Below are 18142 nucleotides of genomic sequence, written 5' to 3'. Positions count from 1 at the left end.
GAACATCTGGCTCAACAGGAAAAATGACTGAGTCTCCCAGCTAGCTGAGTGAGAGTGCGTCCCATGGCATGGTAAATGACTTCCAAACTGTTTAACTGTGCATCAAATTTATTGCTTTTTTCAATAAAATCTGAAGGACCATGTTCTGGAGTAAAATACCGGCACACCATAGTTTTCAAACATCTGTTCCAGGCCAGGGATACGACAGCCCTCTGTGTTGGCTTATTTCAAACCTGGCTCAAAGTGCAACCTGCAAACCTGGCTCATTCCCAGATTCATAAGTCTTCAGTGGAAGCTTTATACAGTGTGCATTTGCTATTGGCTTTGGACAATCTAGTTAAAAACTGGACACCCCCTCTGTAGGCAAAAACACAGTCAGACTTCCACAGTGAAAATGGGTCCAATCTTTCCCATCTAAGCCTTAAGAATACTCTAAAGAGACTCCTTGGAACCTAAACTGGTGCATAAGCTTCCAAAAGGGGTGGGGAAATAGGGTAATTAGTGCAGAAATGTACACTTCTATCAGTGGGGGAGCACATACCTGCAATGGCAAGAAAAGTCTGAGTAAGAGAAGGCAGCTTCAATCCTTGGGCATATAAGCTGTGTAGGAACAGATCTCCAGAAAGTAATCACTTGTCTTTGGTGGACCATTTTTCAGTGGGGCCTCACTCTGACATATCTTGGCTTTCTAAGGAGGGCAGTTGTCCCTTTGCTCATCAAAATACTACTTCATCCCCTTTGGTTGCTGCCTCCCTGACTCAACCTACTTATTGAGAACTGTTCATTTAAGTTGAGCTTATATTAACTGTTCTCAATAAGAACTGGCTAACTGACCTCTCAAAGCAGTTGTCAGTAGGGAATCCTAATCAGATGGGGGTGATCTAGTGGGGATTCACAGGGATCACTACTGGGTTTAATGATCAATCTTTAGATCAATGATCTAGAAGTAAATTTGCAGAAAACAAAGGTGGTCAGAATGCCAGGGTATTCTGAACCAATCTGGATCACCTAGTAACATGGCTTTACCATGAAAGCAATGCATTTGTTTGTATTAAAATGCAAAGTCATACATCAAGGAATGGTCCTCGTACCTACTGGATGGGGACTTTCAGAAGAACTCCTTTCCCTAAGGATGGGGAAGGGGGTAATAGAAGGACAAACAACTCAACATGAGCTCCTAGTGTAGCAATTTGGGGTGGGGGGACAGGGGTAACATGATCTTGGATAAAAAGAACAGGAGTACTTGTGGCACCTTAGAGACTAACAAATTTTAGAGCATAAGCTTTCGTGGGCTACAGCCCACTTCTTTGGAAAGCTTATGCTCTAATAAATTTGTTAGTCTCTAAGGTGCCACAAGTACTCCTGTTCTTTTTGTGGATACAGACTAACACGCTGCTACTCTGAAACCTGTCCTGTTCTTGGATGTATGAACAGGTGAGCATTAACTAGGACTGTGGAGGTGATTCAGTACTGCAATACCTTACTACTTTTTTTTTTCTAAGGACTAGAGAGAAAATAGGTGCAAAAAAGCTCCAAATGACTGAGCACTCGTTAGAGTTTGACACTAGCTCTAGAATTAAGATAACCTAGTGCAATGGGTATGCACACTTGAATTCATGATGATACTCCTTGCTACCTTAAGAAAACCAGCATGGTCAACTGGGACTTGTAACCACTTTGTCATCTTGGCATTTATCTTGAGGAAAGGGACAATAGTGTTCAAATGCAGCAGTGAAGTCCTAAAACAAGTAGAATTTTGTTTCTAGACTGCTTCATCTGATGGTTCCACCAAGAAGGAGGTTAAAGGGAGATGTGACTTAGCTGCAAGTGCTTCATGACATTGACAAAAGATACATTACAAAACTTATCAATGCAATGTACCAACAGTATTAGACAGAGGTCTGCAAGTAGTTACATTAGAAGGCTAAATGAAATGAGTTCTTTGAAAGATGACAGAGACAAAGTAGAATAATTAAAGACCAATGAATTTAGAATAAGGCGTTAAATCAGGGTCTAGGATTGTAATTTTTCCAGTTGTAGCCATTGGTGGGACTCTGTAGAAAACAAATGGATAAGATGCCAAAGAAAATAATGCAAGAACAACCAAAGTCAGGTTGATCTAGAGGCAGACCTGTGATTAGATGATGGGACACCATATTCAGGAAAATTATGCTGTGCTAATGGAGGAATGGTGACATTGTACTTCTCCCTGAGCCTGCAAAGATGCTCTGGGCTGAAAGACCATTTAAACTCCACTGCTTGTAGTGGTGACACCAATAGTCATAATCTTCTTTTAAGGAATCTACAAAGAGCTGAAACCTTAGCATTAGAAAAAGGAAATTAAACTTGAAGTTTCACATAGCTGTACATGTGAATCAAGACTTCCAGAAATCTTTGCGACAGACCAGGCCTTTATCATAGGCCTGGTTGATCTACTGTCTATGACTAAAATATAGCTGCTAGTGCTCAAAGTTTAGGGAGGTTATAAACTAGCTTTTTGCTCTAGTCTATAAACTATAGGAGCAATTTAATGCAACTTGTGAATCTGGGTTAGTCAAAATTAGTGATGGAAGAGATTGTGTAGCTAAAACAGAATACCTGTTTGTAGGTTTCTCAGATCATAATATGCTTATTACATATCCATGCATACAATGTTACACTAGAGGCATCTGCTTTAAATTTTACAGAAGAGTAAATCTCTCTCAGTAGGATGAGATTAAATCTTGGTGACCAATATACATTAAGTTTGTTGTAATTGACCCTAGACTTCATCTGGAATCAACTTTTTGGTATAGACTCTACTTGGGGTTCCCCCTGGATCAGATTGGCAGAGACTTGGTTTTTCACTTTCCTCTGCAGCATGAGGCACAGTTGACTTGTGGGTTTAAACTAATGAGTGGTAGATTTTTCTGAAACTTTAAATCTTTAAATCCTGATTTGAGGACTTCAGTAACACAGCCAGAGGTTGTCTAGTACAGGAGTGGGTGGGTGAGGTTCTGTGGCCTGCAGTGTGGAGGTCAGGCTAGATGATCATGATGGGTCCCTTTTGGCCTTAAAGGCTTAATCTAACTGTTACAAAGAGCTCACCTATATGGCCACAAGTCTAAAGTTTTATATAGTGGTGGGAACTGTAACAAACTAAATTTTCTAGACTCAAAACTGGATACTCCTGGAATTTTTGCCAACAGTTGCCCTTTTCCCACAAGAAGTGATCTTGGAAGCAGGGGGAGCAGACTACACAAGACTTATGCCTGCCTTGGTCAGCTTTCAGAATCTGACACTTTTAGCAGCTATCACTGACTGTCTCACTTCAGTGAAGGCAGATGAGCTTTTAGAGTTTCCAGCTTAACTTCCTGATCTCCAGTGACTGGTTTGATCACTCCTATGCTAGAGATTTATTGGCTGCTCCTCTTAGGGGACTGACTTAATCAGGTGGAGGATGGTGGCCTGAACATTGACTAGACTTTTGACTAGAGCAAGGAAGGAAACAGCAGCTTTCATGGAAATTCTCTTCCAATCTGGTCTATGTATAACTTTGCTCCAATCTTTCAATAGCCTTAGTTTTAGGTGCAATACTACAACCAACACTGCAGCTTCCACTTGACTACATAACTAGGAAAGATGGACATCTTTCCTAGAAGATGTTGCAATATTACCCAGCAGAATAGCTGTATCTGAGGGCAGTAATATAAAATCTGGAACATGTATATTTCCTAAGACTCCCAGTATTTAGAGGAGACACCCTTATTGACTCCAGGCAGCCTACACCAAAGAGCCACTTAATGGGTTCACTTTAGGAATTTCACAATTAAGAATGAATTTGCTGTCATTTGGAATTCAAGAAATAGAAACCAAAGAGCTACATATTCATCCTGCCCCATCTGCACTGAAAGTCCAATATCAACAGCTATCAAATTACTCATAGGACTTAGTTACTAGTTTTAATTTTTATTAAACTTGTAACTAACTGATTTGCCTTGTGATAGGGAAGGCATTGGAGTTGGTGTAGCTCCTCCTCAGTGCTATAGGGAAAACCAAACTAAAAATTAGTGACTCAGACAGACCCTTTAAACTTTTTCATAAGAAAACCTTCTGCTAAGTGGTAATGGCTTGTAATTGTAACATTTGTCGTCTGATGAAATCAGTGTGACAATGTAGTTTTCTAATTGGCTCTAGACACTTACATTTAAGTCTGTGCTTTATTGTCCCCGGAAGCCTATTTCTATTTCCTGACTGCTTCAGATGGCTGAGTGTATATATATTTTTTTAAATTCTTTAAATACTGTCTCATTGTGGATGTCTTGCATATTTTGAAATCCAGTTTTGCCAGGTAAAGTTGCATTTATCTGATGCTTTGCCTGTGCTAGAGCTGGAAATACTAGATCAGGGTAGTCAATTTTTTTGTCCAAATTTCTTGAGCAAGGTATAGTCAAGGTCCAGACTCCAGAGTAAATTAAAATAACAATGATTAAGATTTCTTTTGTCTGTTCAAAAGCATCTGGTGATCCAGATTTGGCCTGCAGTTCACCTATTGACTATCCCTGAACTTAGATGCTAAAATACATTGTTACTAAACAGTTACTTTCTATGTCTTTCAAACTAAATTAGGAAACCACTTAGAGCTTGATCAGGACTGCAGAGTTTGAAGATCCTCTAATTACTTCATGGCTTCTTAGTCAATCAAATGAGACAGTCAGGTGATAGAACTGGGGGTGCTGCTTGAAGTGGTTTCCATCATATACAGGGTTTAGTTTGGTTCAATGACTCTCAGCACTTCCACTATCAAAATTGTTCTGGCACCCTTGGAGACCATTTGAAGGGGCTGCTACTGTAAAACATACTGGCTTTACTCAAAACTCAACCCAATTACCAGGGATTTTTAGGCTGTAAGACAACAAAATGTAGGGAACATAATTATTTCTGAATACTCTTCCCCTTCTAATGGTGCACAAATGATTGCCTAGGTAACTTGGATAACTTTGTCTGTAAACACATGAGGTTTAGTAGACTGTATTGTAGTAGTTCCTTTCAGCTTGCTCATATTTATAAAGCAGAACTACCCTTAAGGATAATTAAACTGGACAAAATAACTTGTAGAACTACCTGCTGCACAGGACTCTCCTACTGAACTTTTGCTGGATGGGTGGGCAAAAAGCCATCCAAGGACAAGGGATCTTCTGAGATCTACATGAAAGGCACATACCTTTACACTCTGGCAAAATGATGCCTCTGCCCACTACATAACATTCTTGTTGGCCCAACCAGCACAGGACCACAAATTATGGGCCTGCTTGTATAATCCACTTGAGAACTATACTTATCTGGATTAGTGAACAGCCATCACATGGCATGAGAGGCTCTGAAATGGAGAGCATATCTGCACAAAATCAGTCCCTACATGTGTTCTACCTAAAGTCTTGACAGATCTGACTGTCTGGAGTCTATTGCATTATTGGTTGTCAGACAGGAGTTCTTATCATCCAGAAGGACACATCTGTGCAGAAAAATGGGTATTTAGAGCATCAATCTTGGGGGGCAGAGGAGGAGAGAAGCAGTGGGTAAGCTTAAATCTCAGCAAGGGGAGAATACAATCTACTTCAGGCCACATAACTTTTTCCCAAAACTGCAAGTGCTGTACTTATTCACCTATGTGGAATCTGAAGCACTTGCCAGTAGCTTTCCTCTTCCCCTCCCTATTGTGCAATTGCAAAATGCTCACTTATTTAGCAATAGTTAGTCCTTTGTTTATAGGAGGCGAAGTGAAATTGATCAAAATGGCAGTTTAGCTAGACTAGAAACCAACTTCTATATGGCAAATAAAGCAGAAACATCTCAGGGGAGCAATTGTATGAAATTGACACCTTGACCTCCTTGGCACACCAAGCAAATAGTGGCTAGATCTTGATCATGTCCTGTAACTAAGCACTTCAGCTATTAACATATATGAATATCAGTGTCCCTTGATGAGATGTCTTTCATGAAAGGAGTTGCAGTTACAGCTGTAGACATGTGAAAACTAACTTCACTGGTCTGTACCTAGTGGGCCTATGGCATGTACTTTTTTTAATCTTAATATGGTGACATTTTTAAATAACCAAATAGAATATTGGCAGTTTAACTAAAGTACTTAACTTCCTTCCTGAAGGTGAAGTATTATGCCTGCCTGTTGATCACTGTTTGGACATCCAACAACACAGCGAGTATTGCATTCTTTAATGCTTCTGGAGTTGAGGCTGGCCTCCATCTCAAAATGTCTAATGAAGTAGAAACGACTAATATCAACAACCAGCCTGAGCAGCAGGCAGTACCAAAAGCACCTGCCTCAAAGAAGGAAAAAAAGAAGGGTAAGCAATTCATCGCTCTTCAATACTAAGTTACCTCATATGCAGGCTGTGATTTTCTTATCCCTGGCTTAGACTGGGGGCAGGGAGTAGGTAATGAATACTAGCCAAGATGTTCAAAAAAGGATGTCTGAATCCTTAATGCTGTTACATGGTTCACTTCCATAGTGCTGAGCATCTAACAGTTGCCACTAATAGCTTTAATCTCCAGGAAGCTGCTGACACTTGCCCATGAACCTTTCCTTCTGAAAAGACTACTGCATTTAATACCAGACTTAAAACTCATTGCCTAAACTTCTGCCAAATCCCAGAAGCTTAAGTCATCAACTAGATGGCCTCAGGTCTAGGAAGCAAGGACTCCAGCAACAGATTTAAATCCTCTGCACTTTCACCTGTAAGGTTTTTAAATAGTGTGCTCCCAACTACAAGAACTCTGAATGACCAAAGTGGTATTCTTTTTTGATAGGAGTTGCAAGACTAACACATCTGAAAACTGATCCCTAGAATTGACTGGCTCAGAAGTTTATTACTAACTCTTGCTAGTTCTGAATAGAATCTCTGGTCATGTGCATCACCTCCTCTGGGTAACAGTGGAGAGCATCTGTATTATGGGGACAGGGAAAGGTCTTGCATTAAACAAGAGTACACCCAAGCCACAGCACCAATTTTGCCTTACTTAAGTCTACTGGCAGTTACTTTAGGGGTCTGTCAGTAATTTGGTTTACAGCACTGACTCAATCTGCATGAGTCCATGGTCTAGGGCCCTGTAGATGGATGCTTACACTTCCTCAAATTATGACATGGTAATAAGCCAATGCTCTAACCACTCCCTTACATTAGCCTAGCCTAGATCTAAGGCCCTCCTTCACTATTCTGTCACACCCAGGTGCTAGTGAACCTCTTGACTGCTCATACCACTTTTCCTCCAAAAGATTGGCTTAAACAGCTTCCGCTTTCTCATGGGTAACTATCTTAATCAGGTAAGTATGGAAGCTAGAAAACTGGAAGCTGTTTGGTCTTGTCCCTTATCCTCTAACCAACTATCTGTATGAGTCATGTGACCTTCCTCTAGGTGAAGGAATAAACACAAGGTAGCACAATGGAATAAAACAGCATTTCTGGAGATGGCTAACTTGCAGAAGTAACTTCAAGTCCAGAATATAGCTGCAGATATGACTCAAACATCAAATGCTGCTGATAGAGCAGTATAGTTTCATTATGCTTGACAAATGCCAAATCTATATTCTAGCATGCATGGGTAGGGTAGACTAGGAGATTGGTCAAGCTATTGCTATGTGTATATAACCCAAATGATCTCTACTGGAGCCTATAAAAGGACCCATCAGAGTTGAACTCGTTCATACTCTACTCAACTTTCATGGCAGTGCAAGAGATTCTAGCAAACCTTCAATACTGAACTGACACTCTCTCCCCTAACTTTCTAGAGTCCATAAAACCTAAAATTCTAAGGTGGTAGGGAGGAAGCAACTGGACCAACTGCAAGATCTTAGATGTGTATCAGTTACACTCATAAACCTGCAGCTATCTTCAAAGGAATAGCTCACTGTTCTGGAACAGTGTTTAAAAATCAAAGTACTAACTTACAACTGGAAACCTCCTCCAGTTCAGATTCTGGTAATCTGGATGGTGGAGTCAAATGCATGTTGTCTGTAGAATCATGTGCAGACACCATTCCACATACAGAGTGGTCAAACCTGTTTTGGGGTTTTTGTGCATAACTCACCTCTGAATTTCAGAGGTTCTAATACCTGCTGGTAGATTACCTTTAAGCAGCCAGAATCAAACATTAGCCTTTGTTTGTAGTAGTGTCCAAATACTTAACTTTCATAGTCTGTAGCACAACAAAGTTGTGGTGTATGAACTCTAACAGGACTGAAGTCTGCTTCTGTAGACCTTATTAATCACTTGACGTATGACCCATAAACCTTGTATACAACATTTCTTGTCACCAAAAGTTAATGTATGAACATGCTCACTGCAGAATGGAAGAGTAATCTAATTGGTTATAGACCAAGAGATTTTTATGCAGTGTCATAGCTTGGTATCAAACAGGTTACAATAACATCACAAACTATCTTTTTGTTACTAAAACTCATGCCTTAGATTGTCACTTTGCCAAGACCTAAGGCAGGGGTGAAAGTAATAAATTCTTAACCAGTACAGGGGCCAGGCCTCAGGGCAGGGCTGGAGGTCAGCCTCCCCCTGCCAGCCCATCCACACTACTTGGCCCTTGCCACCCTGGGCTCCATCAGTGATTTAAAAGGGCCTGGGGCTCCCAGCCTCTGCCACAGTAGCAGCAGCTGGGAGCCCTGGGCCCTTTTAAACTGCAAGCACCAGGGCAGCTGCCCTTTTGCCCCCACCCTCCCTGTCAGCAGCCCAGGGGGGCAAAAAGGGGCAACTATGTTAAAGCGCTGCGGCAGCACTTTGACAACATTGCCCTGTTTGCCTCCCCCCATAGGCAGCCCTGCCAGAAGGAGCTGTACCAGCAGGGCCACTGACATTAAAGTGCTGCTGTGAAAGCACTTTAAGGAGGGTCCTTTGCCACAACAGCACTCTAACATTGCTGCCCTCCTTCCCCACCCCCATCAGTGGCCCTGCTGGTAGGGTCTGTAGGTGTTTGTGTTTAGACAGTTAGCAACTCTAGATTAGGGGCTTTTTGGATAAACAACCTGACTTTTTAAACTGGCTCAGGGCCTTCTTCCTGTCCCAGCAAACAGACCAGTCCCCTGCTCCATTGAGGGCCCCAATCCTTCGCATAGGGCTGGAAGGACTGATAGGGTCTGTACCAGCAGGGCCACCGCCAGGGGAGGCAAAAGGGGCAGGGATGTTAAAGTATGGGCTCATACAGCTCACTTTCACCCCTGACCTAAGGTAATATGCCTAATTCAAGATCTAGAAAGTCTGTAGTATAACCTTGTTAACCTTCAGAAGACTAAAACCCCAATTGATGGGAAGAAGCAACTTGTTATATTGATTCTCTCTAAACTAAGCTTTAAACTGATGCCTCGTATTGCTTCCCCACAATTCTAAATCCCCATCTAATAAACAATGGGGACCCAATGGTACAAGAGTACTGGATACTCCCATTTAGCTGATACCTTAAAAGCAATATGAAATCACATGGCTCATGTAACTGTTAGCAGCAGACTAGAATGGATTGCAAAATGAATGACAAAGCACTGTCTTCAGAGAGACTAGACACTTAAGCTCCAAACACCATTTAAAAGCTTATCTATCTTTCAGGTTCAGAAAAAACAGATGAATTTCTTTTGGCCAGATTCAAAGGGGATGGTGTAAGATACAAAGCCAAGCTGATTGGCATTGATGATGTTCCAGAAGCAAGAGGAGACAAAATGAGCCAAGATTCAATGATGAAGCTGAAGGTAAAGGTCTGAACTTGGCCTTTTAACCAGACATGCATACTATTCAGTAGGCAGAATATAGTGGTCAAAGGCAAACCATGCCACAACTCCCACTGTGTGTACTAAAGTAATATCAAGCAATTACTACACTTCAGTGTGATACAGGTGCACAGATCCTAACTGGAGGAAAGGTGCCACTCCAATCAAAACATTAGCAGAACTAATGAAGGGAAGGAAGCAGCCCAAAACTACAATGAGCAACTGTTTAATCTGAAAATTGCTCTGCAAATGTTTCATAATCCATATAGTTCTTAGTATCTGAACTGGAAGATGCAGGTTGATGAGCCAAAATCAAATCCCAAACTTGGGGAATTTAAACTCCCTGGAAGGGAGTGAAGGTGGCAGGGAGAATTTCCATAGCAGTTGTGAAGACTCCAAATTGGATTAGTCAAAGAACATGCATCCACTACTACTGTAACTAAAATAAATGCATGCTCTTCTAGCAATTCAAGAATGCTCAATAAAACCTCAAGTCTTCTTCTCTAGACTGCTTTGCTATAGGTCATAATGCAGGCAAAGCAGAGTGAACTACAAAGCTACAGTCAGCAACATTAAGCATGTTCAGAATTACATGCCTCAGTGGTCATATCAGCCTCTTCAGTACTAATAACTTAATCATTTTTGTTGGGCAGTATGGATAGGCAACTGATCTCCATCATCTGTTTGGTTTAAACCAGGACAGAGACTTGACCTAGTAAAGATATTGCCCCATAGCTCCTTTTGACAGAGGTGCTTATGAAAATGAGGTCTGCTTTAAAGCTCTTACAAGCTTAAACTAGTGCAGGTGGGGGAACAATCTTGAGAACCTAAAACTCCAGTATTGTCTATACTAACATGGGTGCATAATAAAACTTCATCTCTGATGTAGACAGATGGTCAAATTCTGCTGATTTGCAGCTTCATTGAGGTCTATGGGTTGCACAGATCTAACCTGAGGCACAACTTACTCAAAGCATAGGTATCTAGGCACAAACAAACTTGACTCCAGCTGAACACATTGGTGCTCAGCAAGTTTGAATTGCATAAATCTTACTAATAATGCCTGTTCATTTAGGGAATGGCAGTAGCTGCCCGCTCCCAGGGACAGCACAAACAGAAGATCTGGGTGAACATCTCCCTTTCTGGTATCAAGATAATTGATGAAAAAACTGGGGTAAGAATTCAGAACTGGCTATGTGCATGACCATTAAGACAGTGCAGCTGTGGTCACTGGAGAAGAAACTAACTTAGCAGCCTCTTCACCTAAAATTTAAAGACCTAGGAAAGCTTTCTAGCATGTACAACACCTCTAAGGACTCTCCTCTGTGGGAGTGTCAGGGGGGAGAAGTAGGAGCTAATCTGTATCTACTCAGACTTTTTTGGTACTTTGGAGGGAAGGGGAAGGAGTTGGATCCTGCCTGACCTCTGTAGGCACTAATAGCCTGGCACTATTCTGTCCTGTTTCTAGGATACAGAGCATGTCAAACCTTAATGCTGACTGGCAAACCACTTGGATATTGCCCTGTCCATTTTTACAGATTTGATAAGCTGAGCTCACTTAAGTTTTTATTGTACATAGGCACTCAAAGAAGGCCACTGCCATCCCATAGTTTTCTGTGTACTCATGTTTGGTGCAGCAGAACAGAACTAACTTTAGTAACTTTCAAAAGACTGACTAATTGCTTTCAATTCTAGGTCATAGAACATGAGCATCCAGTAAACAAAATCTCCTTTATTGCTCGGGATGTGACTGACAACCGTGCATTTGGATATGTTTGCGGAGGAGAAGGACAACATCAGTTTTTTGCCATAAAAACAGCACAACAGGTATGAATTAAGGGATCTGTTGGGCATTAAGGTCATCCTGTGGGACTTGCAGGACAACTTTTGGGCATATTGTTTATGCTTTTCTACCTCTCTCAATAAATCAATCCTAGCCAAAACGGACTCTTATGGAGCCCATAGACAACTCAGAGCTGAGTCAGCTTTTGAAGACCAACTTGAAGAAATACAAGAAGCCTATTCAGCAGGCTGTCTTCCAAAATAGAAATTGAGTAACTCTCCATTGCAAGGAGCATCAGTTGAGGAATAACCTATACCGTATATCTTGCTGATTAAGAATTTCTTACTGCAGCATGACCTGGTGTTCAACACAGCACTGAGATGCAAGTTACTGAAGTGGCCTGAGCTTGCTTTAGGCACTAGGAAGATTGGATGGTTTCTTGCATTTTAGCATGCAGAGTTCTACTGCTGGCCAAAGGAGCCCTTCTCTTAATGGAGAGCAACTTAATAAACATGTGCACACCAATAAATTTTGTACTCATGGCCAGGAGCTCTAGTCTGCACTCTTAAAAGTGGGAATAAAAAATTATTAAAAGGCCAGCACAAATGGCAGTGTCTGAGTTCAAGTGCTGACTTGTGGATGTGTTAATCCTGCAAGTTTGACTAGTTCTGGCTTTGCTGTTCCTGTCTAACACATCTGCTACTAATGACAAGCCACATCTCTAGCTTTTCAAAGTTTCGTGTCTGGTTCATGGGGGCACTGATTAGAACTGTGCTCCTCCCCTTCTCCCCTCCCTCCCCCCCCAAAAAAAGCTGGAACAAACAGGTGATGGGACCTGGTGTGACCTTTCCCAGAAACAGATTTCCTCTTGGAAGGATTATGCAATTGTCAAGAATGATGGCTTGTCTGGGCTCTCCACCTACTGTCTTGGGGCAAGCTGGTTTGCTAATGCCTGCTTTAAATGTTGGCTTAATCACTGTTCTATAGGTGCAGCTGGTAACAGTCTAATGTTTCCTAGCACTACCCATTATCAGGAATTGAAAATGGCCTTAACTTTGCAAATTTAACCACTTGAACTGAATTTGTACATACTGGGTGTCTAAGGTTGAGTTTTAGAAAACAGCAGCCCATGCTGTTCCTCAGTTGCCAAGAACAGGGCAGGGGAGGGAGAGGAATGAATGGGAAGAAATATATTTTTGTCCTTGTTAAATGCTGGTGACCTTTAGAGCAAGGACTTGAAATTTTGGCAGGGAGTAGCCTTTTTGCTGTCTCTGAAAATCTGAACAAAATTGGCCACATTGAACTCTGATAAGCTCTTCAAAAATCAGCATGTGCAAGTATTCATCAAAGATTCTGTGCACGCTGGCCATTCTCTAGGACTTTCTGCAACTGTAGTTCTGGGCTACTATAAGCTGAGTCCAGGCTCCCTGTTCTCAGTTCAGATGCCTGTATCTCTGTGCTCTTCATCCCCTACCCACCCTTATACCCCAGGCAATGTGCAGGAAGCTTCCTAACCTACATGTAGAAGGAACAAGAGCCAGACCTTCCCAGGGTCAGGTGTGGCATTTCCTAACTTTGAGGGTTTGACTTGGTACCTGAAGCTATGTCCACACTATAGTGGCACAACTATGGTTCTGCAGCTGTGCTGGTATAGCACAGACATGTCCTAAACCAATGGAAAACCCCCTTTCAGAGGTAGATTACCTCTGTAGGAGGCAGTACATTGGCTTACTGAAGAACTTTCTTCCATCTAGCTGCATCTGCAGTGGGGGTTAGGCTGACCAAACTACATGTTTATAGCACAAATTTTCACAACTGAGATTTAGCTAGGTCAATTTAACTTGTAGGTGGAGATTGGGCCTTAAAGGGCTTTCTACAGGGTTTTTGATAATTATCTGAACAATATAGTTTAGCTTTAAATGCAACACTTCATCTCCTGAACACTCTCTGAAGTCTTGATTTTAGTGGGGCAGGGGGGAGTTGGAGGGGGAACAAAACTTTAGAATAGCCTTTCCTGCAGCACCTTTAAGAGGTGTGTTGTTTTTTTTTTTCATTTTTGCTAAAATGAACAAAGCAAAACATAGCAGCCTGCTCCTTTAGTCTTACCCATGAATTGAGGGCAAATGGGCATCATCTGTTCAAGATAGACTTATGCAGCCAGCAAATAAAATTGGAAAGTCCTCAAGAAGGGAGGAGGATGTAGAGGGGAAAACCACTCAAATCCTAAAACTTAGCATGGACCAGCCAGCTGTAATTTCTCCTCTGGTAGAAAATGGAGGACCACAAAATGGATCAGCTGACACTGCTCCACCCAGCTTTTAAGTGTCTGAGAATGGGGTACCTTTTCCCACCTGCAGGCTTCACCCATGATTATCAGCAGCTTTAAAAAAAAAGCCTACATTATCCTTTTGCTGAAAATAAGGTGTGCCTATTCCCAGAACATGTCTAGCAATGTACCAAGGAAGGCACAGTTCTTACCCTGGACTGTTTGCAAGGGATACAGGTCATGCACCATTGCCTTTGGACTAAGCACAGAAATGCTGCTTCCTGCTCTACACTAATGTAAAGTCCTCTTCAGTACATAGTTTCTTACTGTTCTCCATCTCTTGGCTTCCCTTACTATTAAAGTAATTGCATTTAATAAAAGGCTTTGACCAAAGGGGAGGTGACAGCAAGTGGGACTTGGTTTCATTGTATTCAAACACCTTTCAGTAAGCTTCATGATAAAGCAGTTAGCCTGGAAATTGATACCATTCCTATAGTAGAATACTAACTCAGCAAGTACAGGTCGTATTTAACAGTAAGCCACCAATTAGAAAACCTTCTCTGCAGAAACCTAAAGTATAAAACTTTCCCTTTCAGGCTGAACCTCTAGTAGTTGATCTCAAGGACCTCTTCCAAGTAATTTATAACATCAAGAAAAAGGAGGAAGAGGATAAGAAAAAGGCAAGTAACTTTTTTTGTTAGTAGGAGATCCTTTGGGTAGGAGGACTCTGTTGGTGAATAGCTGCTTATCAAAATAACTACCTTTGTTCAGCATTACCATATTTCAACTCTATATTGCCCAGTAGCTAAACTGACTGCTATATAACTTGTAGTAGGACTGAATCTTTGCTCTACCAGCTTTGTGCATATGACTATTGCATACATGGAAAAAGATTAAATGTAAATAAACCTACAAGTAGTTAGGACGCATAGTGATCTAAGATTCTCTTCTATTTGACTAGATCAGGAAGTGTCCAAACTAGGTTAGAGAGGCTAGCACTTCAGTGTTATCTGAAATAAAGCTGGTTCATATCAACATTTTATAATTGTCCTTGGCTTTTGGCAACATTTGCTTTACTACCAGAGCAGTCTAGCTGAGAATGTTCAAATTCCTCCTCTAACAGTTTCAAAAGCTGTAGAGTTCTTTACAGGAAGGAATCTGATCTTCTGCCAATCAAGTAATGGCCAGATGCTAATGTATACTATCTATTTTTCCATCTTAGAATGAAGAAGCCAATAAGACAGTTGAGGTAAAACTTTACTCTTTCAATCTGAGTAATACATGCACTCTGAACAAGTGAGATTCTAACTCTCTTGCCTTCCCCTTTATATACTTTCTACCTAGCAAGTAAAGTTGGAAGCAACAACCTCAGAACATGCAACTAGTACTATAGAGCAATACAAAGGGTCTTACTGCTTCACAGCACTAACAGCCTAGACATAGTCCTCATCTCCCTCTGTGGCAATTCATAAATCAGTCAACCTGAATGATCACTGGAATAAGCTGCTTGTTTCAGACTTGTCTTAGCACTAACATTGCCTTTATTTTCACTTCCAGAATGGTAGCGATGCATTGACTGATCAAGTTGACAAAATAAAACTGGTATGTTGACATAATGCTTAAACTACATAGCAGATCTCTTAGCAGTTTCTAAAGGTGCACATGTATGAAACAAGTTGTCTTACTATAGTAAACTACTTCCTTGGTTAAAAGTGGAATATCTTAGACTTTGACTTAATATGTTTGTACTCTGCTGGTCTTAAACACTTACATCAGTGTGGTGAAATCATTGCCTTACACAGAATCTGAACCTCTTCCAAATATGTAACTTTCTTTAAGGGTGTTGACCAGATGGATTTGTTTGGCGATATGTCCACGCCTCCTGACCTGAACAGTCCTACAGTAAGTAAAGACCTCTTGCGGTATAATAACTTGCTATTCCATTTTGTCACACAAATTACTCAAGCAAGGTGAGACTTCAGCTTGACCTGATGTTGTAGTTAACCTAACCACTAGAAATAAAGACAACTGGTGCAAAAGCAGCTTTGCCACTAACTGGAAGGAGTAAAAAGTCAAAATTCATCCTCTTATGCTAGATCTCTCATAGGAAGCTTGTTCCTATTATGGAGATTTTATAGTGGCTCAAGTTTGTTCCCATATCACTGCATAACCATCTTCATCCATGTCTGTTTGCCTCTAGTGCTATCAAATACTTAAGTTCAGTAGCTAGAAGTGGCAGGCAGACTTGCAGTACCACACAATTTCAACACTTTTTTTTATGGTATTCACACTAAACTTGGCATTTTATAACTTTTTATCCATGCAATGACTTTAAAGTGCTACACTTAAGATGCTGGCAAAAGAGTTGAACCAATCTCAGGTCCCTTGCCCAGAATAGGCTGGCTCTGGCCTCTTGACTGTCAGATGCAGCTCCTCTACAGGAGAGACGAGGCTCTTCAAAGTTGCTGTACTGCCCCCCTCACCCACAATGACTTCATAATCCACAGGCCTCACTTATTACTGATATGTGAAACTAAAGAACGCTGTGCCAAAATAAACTCTGCTAAGCTTACTCAAGCACCACCTACAGTGTTAATGGCATATTGCAGCAATAATACTGCAATGTAACTTACATTGATAGTATCCTATTCATTCAGAGTGGCTGGTGCTTCCCTTAAGGTGCCCTCCTACATCACTCATGCAAGCATAGTCTGTAACCGAAAAATGGCACTGTGTGTAAACAGACTGTTACAGAGCTGTATACATATGACACTTGAGTGTCATGATCTTCCAGAGGCAATACACTGCCTTAACATAAACTTAAAATATTAAGTCACTGCTATGAGTCACAATATAGAGTAAACTGTAAATGGCTATAACTTACTGACCTGTGGAGAGGACTTTTTTCAGGGTTTGAACTTGGTTATTAAGTGTTTGAGCCAAGCCTAGCTTATGTCTTCATGACAGACTAAGCACTGCCCTGTAGGTGCTATGAAAGCAGCTATCCGGATGGGAGCCCTCTTATTCTAATAGCATCCGAGTGCTATTGTAATGACACTGTAGTGAAAGTGTGAAGTCAGGTGAAGCCTTGCTCCTAACCCTGTCAAGCTTTTTGCTAATTGTAAAACAAAGTTGAGATTGCCAGACTTCCTGGTAATGAACATGAAGTGTTAGATGCTGGTTGTTTGTTTTCTGCACAGTAAAGATTGAACACATTACATGGCTTGCATCTTTCAGTCTTCAACTAACTTTACTTTTTTCTTTCCAAACTAATAGGAGAGTAAAGATATCCTGTTAGTGGATCTAAACTCTGAAATCGAGAACAATCAGACTTGTGTAAAAGAGAGTCCCTTCTTGAATGGCATCACTTCCTCTCTTCCACGACCAAAGTCACAGACACCTTTCTTGCCTGAAAGTTCTCTCACTACCAATCTCAGCTTCTTTCCCATTCCCAATCCAGATCCTTTCAGTGACGATCCTTTCACACAACCAGACCAATCTGCACAACCTTCATTTGATTCTTTAAAATCTCCACTTCAGAAGAAGGAAAGCCTGAGCTTCTTGGGTAACGGTGCTGTAAATGGTGATATTGACTACTTTGGTAAAGAGTTTGACCAGATTTCTAATAGAACTGGCAAACAGGAAATACAGACAAGCCAGTGGCCTCTTGAGAGTAAGCCAATGCAGCTAGCAGCAAGGACCCAAAATGGGGTACCAGAAAGAGAACAGAATGGTTTTCTGAGCAAATCCTCATCAAACCTATTTGCGGAAAGCCCTTCCAAAGGATTATCTCTGCAAAATGGAGTAAAGCTGGACTCTGAAAGCAATGTCCAGCTCATGTCACATGACTCCATAACAATTAGCCCACCTCCACAAAGTACCAAGCCAGGAAGAGGAAGGAGGACTGTTCAGGTGAACCATCTTCAAATATTTAATGGTGACGTGCATGCTTTGTTAGATGGGCTGGGTGAAGGAAGCTTTCCTTTTTCTTACCAAAATATGGTGATACTGGCTAAACTCTTCCTGCTACTCTACAACAACTTTTTTTTAATTCTGTTCCACCCACCATGTTCCCTCTGCAATCCATGTTTTCTGATTTCATGTGTACATTCATAATGGTTATCACTAAATATACACCTTTTCTTTTCAATGCTGCCATACTTCACTAACTCCGGTAAGTATTTTGATCTGAAATGTATGTAGTACTTATAAATGTATTTATTAGTTAAATAAAGCAACTGGCATAAAGGTGCCTGTTAGATTAAAATGCTAATGTAGAATTCTGAAACTCAGCAGTAAATAGCTCACCCTCCAGCAGACAGTCAAAAGA

General features: G+C 41.1%; 1 protein-coding gene across 4 annotated transcripts in view; it reads left to right on the top strand.

Moving 5' to 3' along the window:
* DAB2 (DAB adaptor protein 2) overlaps positions 1-18142 on the top strand; it is a 40588-nt gene that overhangs the window by 13029 nt on the left and 9417 nt on the right. For 2 of the 4 annotated variants that reach the window (XM_024198971.3, XM_024198969.3), the window contains exons 2-10: positions 6146-6344; positions 9606-9745; positions 10839-10937; positions 11459-11590; positions 14409-14492; positions 15035-15061; positions 15370-15414; positions 15652-15714; positions 17089-17724. In XM_024198971.3, coding sequence (XP_024054739.2) covers positions 6251-6344; positions 9606-9745; positions 10839-10937; positions 11459-11590; positions 14409-14492; positions 15035-15061; positions 15370-15414; positions 15652-15714; positions 17089-17724 — 1320 coding nt within the window. In that variant the 5' untranslated portion in view covers positions 6146-6250. The remainder of the gene's footprint in view (positions 1-6145; positions 6345-9605; positions 9746-10838; positions 10938-11458; positions 11591-14408; positions 14493-15034; positions 15062-15369; positions 15415-15651; positions 15715-17088; positions 17725-18142) is intronic. The other 2 variants (XM_024198970.3, XM_024198972.3) reach the window with 2 other exon arrangements.

Source organism: Terrapene carolina, unplaced genomic scaffold (assembly GCF_002925995.2).
Source record: "Terrapene carolina triunguis isolate 2854851 unplaced genomic scaffold, T_m_triunguis-2.0 Scaffold69, whole genome shotgun sequence".
Taxonomy (NCBI): Eukaryota; Metazoa; Chordata; order Testudines; family Emydidae; genus Terrapene; species Terrapene triunguis.
Note: the sequence above shows the minus strand (reverse complement) of the source record. Positions and strands in the feature narration are given on the sequence as shown.